The sequence below is a fragment of the Helianthus annuus genome, chromosome 3 (assembly GCF_002127325.2).
Source record: "Helianthus annuus cultivar XRQ/B chromosome 3, HanXRQr2.0-SUNRISE, whole genome shotgun sequence".
NCBI lineage: Eukaryota > Viridiplantae > Streptophyta > Magnoliopsida > Asterales > Asteraceae > Helianthus > Helianthus annuus.
In genome coordinates, this window is record NC_035435.2 from 120,179,413 (window position 1) to 120,187,604 (window position 8,192).

The window sequence follows — 8,192 nt, forward strand, 5'->3', positions numbered from 1 at the left end:
GTAACTAACAAATAATCAGTTAATACAACAAATAATCACAGAATGATAACTAGTAGGATTAAGTATTTTGTCAAATACTTAATTCCGTAATAGGCTTAAATCAGTGGCTCGATCAGTGGCTCAATTTAATTATTAATTATTAATTATTAGCTCTGAGACCACCTTCTGTCACGACCCCCGACCCACCCTGGACGGAATCGGGAGCCGCGAGCAGTCCAGTGGTACCCGTGGTATCTGATTTATGCGGCAGCGGAAGTCTTTTATTACAGGATCTTTTCACCGTAAAATGCTCGTTTAATATATTATACAAAGTTTTAGGGATAAATTCCCATAATTTACAATCAGTTGATTTCACACAGAAATCATTATTTTCCAAAACATGTTTTATTTATTTATTCACAATGAGCCACTTCTCTGAGCTTGTAGTGCTTTACTGCACTTTTCCTGGATCACACAGATCACCTGAAACATGTTTGAAAAAGGTTTTGTCAGCGGGGAAATACTGAGTGAATCATTCTGTTTTCTAAAACGACCCGTTAGTTATAAATTACAGTATTAAGGGGAATTACAATGTTTCTGATATCAAACCAACTACCCACAGTATTTGTCACTCGACCAACCATTGGCTAGCCCATTTGTCCAATGGTGTCTGTGACTGTGGTCAGATCACCCCTTGGCCACCCATTTGTCCAAGTGTGACGGGAAATAAGTAATGTATACAAAACCCCACATACCGGCTGTAATATGGTGATTACATAGACTTAATCCCTGTAATTATAACCTTTGAAAATAACTTGGAGTTTTGTAAACTTACTCACAAACTGTGAGAAAACAGTTTAAAAAGAAGAATGACTCACATTGCAGATTAACGAGCAATAGATAAGCCTACTGATTAGCCTCGATTAACCTAAATTAACACAATGCACACACAGGCAGGTTAGTAACTAATACAGCAGTTACGTCAATTCACGAAATTAAACCCTCACAACGATTAATCAGTGCGATACTCGATAATTCAATCGGATTCACAACGAATAACAGAGCATAGTCCGAATTCGAACAGCACTCTAATATTCAAGTCGAAATCACGACGAATAATCAAAGTACAAGCTCAATTGAGCAGCACCCGGATTATTGTTGGATAGTTATAATCGATCGGACGTTGAATCGTAATAGCGATCGAGTTATTACCCTGATTGTGGCAGCACCTCGTGATTAGTGTGTGTGTGTTGGACTGTTTCTGTAATAACTCAGTCTACGTAACTCGAATTTCCGTCGTTCCAAAGACAGATTTCAAGTTCCAAGGCCTAGTATTTATACGTGAAATTGGACTCCCCCGCGTGTCGCGGAAGAAGTCGTGATCCCTGTCGCGACTCGCCTGGGGTGCCTATCTAGCCTAGAGTAGCCTTGTCGTGGTATAGCTTTGCTGAGTCGACGTTCAACGAAAATTATATTTAGACAACGAATTTTCGAAGATAACTATCATTTAGGGTTTAACCCCCTTGAGTTTTAGGGGCCCTAATCCTGATTCTGATTATTCTGAAAATATTAGGGTTAGTGCAAAATTACTTGGGTGTCTCAATTAGGGTTTCTTATTGACTAATTAGTGTCCTAATTATTGATTTTAGTGGCAGTTGTTACAAAAAGCGTAATTTTATTTTGAACTGCGGGCAAAAACGTAATTTACAATGGACATAAAATAATAAACGTGTTGGTCCAATGAGGGAGTGCCGGGCAGCTGCCTAGCACTATTCCCCCATTTAGTGAATGTATATATGGGAAATATGACTTGGTTGTCTTATGTGACTCATTTATCTATATATTAAAATTTTAAATGAATGAATAGTAACAACTAAGGGATGAGTAAATAATATCGGGTATTAGTACTAGTATCAAATTTACTAAACTGGGTGTATTTTCGGTACCGGTTTGGCATCGGTATTCATCGGTTTTTAGCCTCAAATACTAGTGTCGTACCTGTACCGACCGGTACCGAGCCATAGCGTACCAGGTATATTCGGTACCGGTACCCACTTTTGGGGATTTCGGTAACGGTATTTTCGGCACCGGTTGGTACCGAGCTCATCAAATCATGTAGGAACGTAGCAATGCAAGTATTGCACCGTTTAGATTACTTTTCATACACAGGGTAAGTAAACTGTATTTCGTTTGAATGAGGTTTATATACACAACAACTTATTTTGTTTTTTTTTTTTGTCTTTTTCTGTAATGAATGAATTGTAGCATATAAAATTAACTTGGACATTTAGATTATTGACGAGCAAATCGTATCAAATCCTGTAATCAAACCAGTATCGTATCGGTACCAAATTTACTATACCAAATCATTTTCGGTACCAATTTGGTACCCACCTTTTGGCGTTTTCAGAATCGTTACTTTCGGTTTGACACCAGTCTAGCACGATACCTGTATTTATTGATTTTTACCTTCAAATACCATACCGCATTGCACCGAGCATTTTCGGTGCCGGTACCTAATTTCGATGATTTTCCGGATCGGAACTTTCGTTGCCGTTACCGGTATCGAGCTCATCCATATTTTAACGTGATAGCACCGTAATAACTGAACTGAAAACAACCAAATTTCCAACGTGTAGGACGTGTGGGTCATATTATTATATATTAGGTTATTTAAAATCGCTTTTTTTAGGACGGAGTGACTATCCTTACCACGTCATTTTTATTTATGTTTTGATATTCGGTATCTGCTTGCCGTTGCTGACACGCGTTTTGTAGTCATTGGGTTCCCTCCGCAACGCGCGGACGGAAAATCAACTAGTTAATACAAAATAAGACGCATACGAGGCATGACTTAGTAAACTTATCATCAAACATAACTCATTAACATCTAAGATGGCTTAGTATAACTTTAACATGATTTAGTGTAACCTAACAAACCCCAAGTTTTCACAGTTTCTTCTTTCATGTTAGAATGGTCTGTATCATAATTATGAAACGTTGCAGGTATTCATAAATGGCGGTGCGAATTCATCACCTATACATACACATCCATATTTCCTGTGTATCATCATGATTCATGATCTACAAACATACGTGGCCTATATGCCGGATGTTCATAGTGGGTGCATGCGTGACATGTGTGGCAACATAGAAGACTCCGTCGAAAGTCAAAACCCTAATTCCTATTCATCACTGTATCTGAACCTTCCATTAATGGCTCCTTCAATGCTCTTTTGGCTTTTCTTTCACGCCAAATGGATATATAACCATGGCTCCAATCAACAAGAATTAAGAAAGATCTAGTCTTGATAAAAATGGCGTTATTCAGAGGTCTTTTTGTCTTCTTGACTATTCTGTTTGCAGGTGTTCTTGTTTCTTGTGAAGTTCAGAATAAAGAAACCCTAGATCCGGTTAAAAGTATGCTTTTGATTTTCTTTTCTATTGCACGTAATTTTTTTATTGAACTAAAAAAACGCATGCATTGCTATAAACACGGTACTGACAATCTAATCACATACTGTTTTCAAACAACCATTTGAGGTTGCGCGGAATGACCATTTGAAACTTAGGAGCTTGCGTCATAGCCCCTACTTTTAAACGGGTGTGAGGAATTGTCAAACGGTCGTTTATAGGTTAGACCTTCCGTCATAGCGCTTATTTTAAACGACTGTTTGAGAATTCGTTAAATGGCTGTTTGAAAGTTAACGCTTGCGTGATAGCCTCTACCTTTACTTTAAACGGCCGTACTAGTTCTTTTGTCGAACAACCGTTTGAGTTTGAGTTTGGGGATGGCTTATATAGGATTAATAGCCCTCTTGAAATGTACGTTCTTAACTTGTTGATGTTTGTTTTGTAAATGTTTGCAGAGAATGGTGTTGGTTCAGAACCAAAGCAACTAGGAGTTGCTGGTTTTGGTTCAGGGTGGGGAGTGGGTACGGGAGGTGGACTAGGGAATGTGGGAAGGGGTGCAGGTGGTGGATTTGGTGGTGGGCCAGGAGGTGGTGGTGGTGAAGGTGGTGGATTTGGTGGGATAGGTCCAGGTGCAGGTGCAGGTGCACAAGGTGGTGGTGGTGGTGTTAGTGGTGGTGGATGGGGTGGTGGTAGTAGTCCGGGATGGCTTGGTGGGAGTGGTGGATTGGGTGGCCTCATCCCCGGATGGGGTGGCTCGGGTGGCGGTGGTCCTGGTGGCGGTCCGGGAATTGGCGGCGGTCCGGGAATTGGCGGCGGGCCGGGAATTGGCGGTGGCCGTATTCCTGGATTTGGCGGGGGCGGCGGTGGCATCCCTGGATTTGGTGGTCCGGGGAAGAAGGAAAAAGAGGAGGGACATGAGTGAAGATTTAGGGTTAGGGTGAGGGTGGTGTGTGCATGCATGCATGTGAAATAAAAAGTAGTGAGCTATATATTGCTATTGGTAGTTTTAACTTTTAATTAATTAATGTAGTATGTAATGTTATGATATGATATTGTGATGAATCTACGTTTGTAAGAGGAACTTACTATGGCTTATTATTAATTAAATATCTGAATTCACTATAATCGCATTACGTTGTCATCTACATTAGATTAATATTTACTTGTGTGTATTTATTGAGGAAAATCATCAAAAATAAGGCAAGGTGATTAAGCAAATCATTAGAATAGTCCTTGATTGCTAGCTATTTATAAAGGAAAAGCATAAAAAATAGGTGGCAAGTTAATTAGGCAAATCATTCATAGTCATTGATTGTTGGCTAAAGCTTCATTGGCATTATTTTGACAGCCTAGCTTTAAAATTTGTTGACTTAGCCGACGTTTAGAATCAATAAATGTTCTGGTGATTTGCTTGATCGGTTGTCTATTTTGATGATTTTCGTTTATTTATTGTATAAAACAGAATCAATGGCCAATGATCCTTTGGTTCAGTGGTGGAAAGGCTGGTTGTTCTCGCAAGAGGCGCCGGTTCGATCCCCACTAACCGCAAGAGGTGAGGCCAGGGGGCTTTACATAGCCATGTAAGGTACTCCATGCGTGTTTTCCTCCTGGAATGGGCCAAGCGAGACTAAATGCCAATGATATTCACCCTCGGGGTGGGTTGAGGGCTCAGGGTTGCCTAGCCCTTCAAGGAAGGTTCCAGGTTCGAACTCGGGTCTGCTGTGACCATCCGTCTTTGGTGCGAAAGCCCAAACCGGTTGGACTACTAGCCGTTAAAAAAAAAGAATCAATGACTATTTATGGCGATTTGCTTGACCAGCTATCAATTTTGGTAATTTTCCTTTATTTATCATATAAAACGACGATTAGATAAACAAGTAAAAAACTAAAGACAACTCTTAGGTGCTGTTTGTTTTTTCTGTAAGAAAAGGTCTGCAGTCTGCGGACCACATCTGCAGACATCTGCAAGAGAAGAGGTGGACCAAATGTCTTCAGTCTGCAAAAAGAAGAGTGTTTGTTTTACATATAACCCTTCTCTTATTTCTCTTCTCACACACAAACACACACAGGTCACACAACACCTCATCTCTCTCTCTCTCTCTCTGCCTTTCATCTACCACCACCACAACCACCACCACCATCTCATCTACCATCACCACCACCACAGCCACCACCTCATCTACCACCACCACCGAACAACCATCCTCGTCGCACCACAGCCTCAACAACAACCCCTTTCCCCTGTCTTGTTTCCCACCCGAACACCCATCCTCGTCACACCAGAGCGGCGGCAAAGCCATTTTTCCGGCAACCGTTTGCCGGTGACGGTGATGCTGAAGATGTTGATGATGCCGACGATGCTGAAGATGGAGTGTCAACGGTGATGGCGATGGTGGTGGTTCTTGATTCGAGCTCGCAGCAGCGGCGCTGCAGTGGTGGTGCGAGTGGTGTCGGAATCTTCAGGTTAGGGTTTAAGTGTTTATTATGTTGGTTTGGAGATTTTTCGTTTGTTAAGAGATTTGGGGATTTTTTTTTGGTTCAGATGAGGGTGTGGTGTCGGAGTGGAGGTGGTGGCAGAGTGGAGGTGGCGGCAGTTGAGGGTGGGAGGTGGTGGCGGAGTGGAGGTGGTGGCAGAGGATGTGTGTTTTCTGCTGGAGTGGAGGGAGAACAGTGAGAAGAGGTTGTGAAGACATGGGTTCATGTCTGTTTGAAGCAGAGGTCTCGCAGACCTTTTTTAATGAAAGGTCTGCGAGAAAACAAACAAGCTGCAGACCCTTATGTCTGCGCGTGGTCTGCGCGGTGCAGACATAAGAGGTTCTGAAGTGCTTCTAGCAAAAAACAAACACCACCTTATAGTTGTTAGGACCATTGCGGCGGGACCGAAGAAAAATAGACGTAAAACGTTAAATCACACACCGCGTTGTAACGTGTTAACTCGTATAACTTAGACCCAAACATAAAATATATCGCTAAAACGAATAACTAAGTTGAAACGTTAAAAAACATTATTCAAACGGGTTTGAATTAATAATTATTGTTGTTGTTGTTAAATAAATTTATAAAGTATGAGGGTAAATAAAATTAAAAGTAAATCATAAGGGTTATTTTTTACTTTGACTTATACTCTAAGTGACTAGAACTAAATTATATAGCATGTAATAAAAGGTTGTAAATTTGAGCTTGTAACCATGATTGTAAAAGTTGCTAGACACTCTCTACTCGATTGACCGTGGAGTTGAGAGTCCCCTGTTGGTGCATACGTCTGTCGACTTCGTCTTGTATCGAGTCTCGCATGGTTCAGGGCACGAAGTTCGAGAAAACAAGTCAAGAATCTAATTCCGCATGAGATAGCTAATTCCGCTTGTAATGGCCATCAGGTAATTCCGTATGAAAGCATAATTCCGTGTGAGATGTAATTCCGCTTGAACATGTTTGGTGCGGAATTAGGTAGCCTATAAATAGCTGACTTGTAATTTCGTTTGGAGTTAGTCTTGTATGTGTATTTTCGGAGCCGAAGTGCTGCCGAAGTGTCATCTTGCTGTAAAACTTTGTCAATTCAATCAGAAAGACATTTAAAGTGATATTCTAGCTGAATCAAACTCAATATGTCTGTTTCCGTCTTTCATATTGAGTAGAACGCCTCTGAACGACTCGTTTCGGGTCCGTACACGATCCTACAAGTGGTATCAGAGCTCAGGAGGAGGAGTTCAACAGATTTCAGCCTGATTTCATCTTATTTTCTAACTTCTACACCTTCTTTTCTAAATTGAACAATTTTTCATGGTTAAAATGGTTTGAATTTCACACATTACATGCGAAACAGTTTTTTTTTTTTTTTTTTTTTTTTTTTGGGAAACGGGACTCCCCCCGGGTATACATTTATTAATTTTTTAAAAAAAGGATTACAAACAAAGTGCATTTGTTAAGCAATGGCAACTCGCCAAAGCAACAAACCACAAAAGAAAAAACATACATAAAAAACAACCAAAAAGAAACTAAAATTTGGAGCCTATCTTCATAAATTGCGCTATTTCACCGGTATCCGACTCCACCTCATCTTCATCTCCATTCACTTTTGTTACACTATCATAATATTTTCTCAAATTTTCGGACCATGCACTATATTCTTCAATTTTTGGGCGGGTGCTAGAATCCACAAATTTTTTAACCATCTCAATCTCATGTTCCCATAACCCAAGATCCGTATCAAAACATTCCTCCTCATCGCGTAATGTTCCAAAACTATTTTTTTGTGTTTATATTTGGGCTCATCCTATGTCCAAAATCTTGTTTTGTAACATCAAAAAATCCACTCCCTTTGGACTTCAATGCTTGGCCCATGACCGGTTCATCATTCTTTAATTTGGACAGATTTGGGCTTTTATTAGCCACTGTAGCAGGGCCTAGATTTGCATTCCTTAGCCCAGCTGCCTTAATCGGTGGAAATTCATCCTGATCTACTCGTCCTGGGCCAGCAGCTTCATATCCAGATGGGCCGATAGAACTGTTAAGAAGCCCAACAGCCTTATCGCTGGGCTTCAGCTGATCCGCAACATTTTTAGAACCTGATGGGCCTGCCTCCGGCCCAGATGCTTTTTTGGGCTGCCAAATCGGTAACTTACCTTTGTTTTGGGCCTTTGACTTTCTTACAACCTCAACAAAATCACCATTTTGGGTTTTACCCCCATACGAATTTATATCAGTTTCCTTCACATTCTGCTTTTTAACATTACTTTTTTGAGCTTTATCCCATTTTGAACTACATTTATCAACTGAATGCCCAAAAACTTCACAAACCG

General features: G+C 40.6%; 1 protein-coding gene across 1 annotated transcript; it reads left to right on the forward strand.

The window, feature by feature from the left end:
• Positions 1-3,010: 3,010 nt before the first annotated feature.
• On the forward strand, positions 3,011-4,475 carry LOC110922077 (acanthoscurrin-2). Its single transcript, XM_022166405.2, has 2 exons — positions 3,011-3,399; positions 3,849-4,475. Exons 1-2 carry the CDS (start codon positions 3,297-3,299, stop codon positions 4,313-4,315), a joined length of 570 nt encoding a protein of 189 aa, XP_022022097.1. The 5' UTR covers positions 3,011-3,296; the 3' UTR covers positions 4,316-4,475.
• Positions 4,476-8,192: the final 3,717 nt, after the last annotated feature.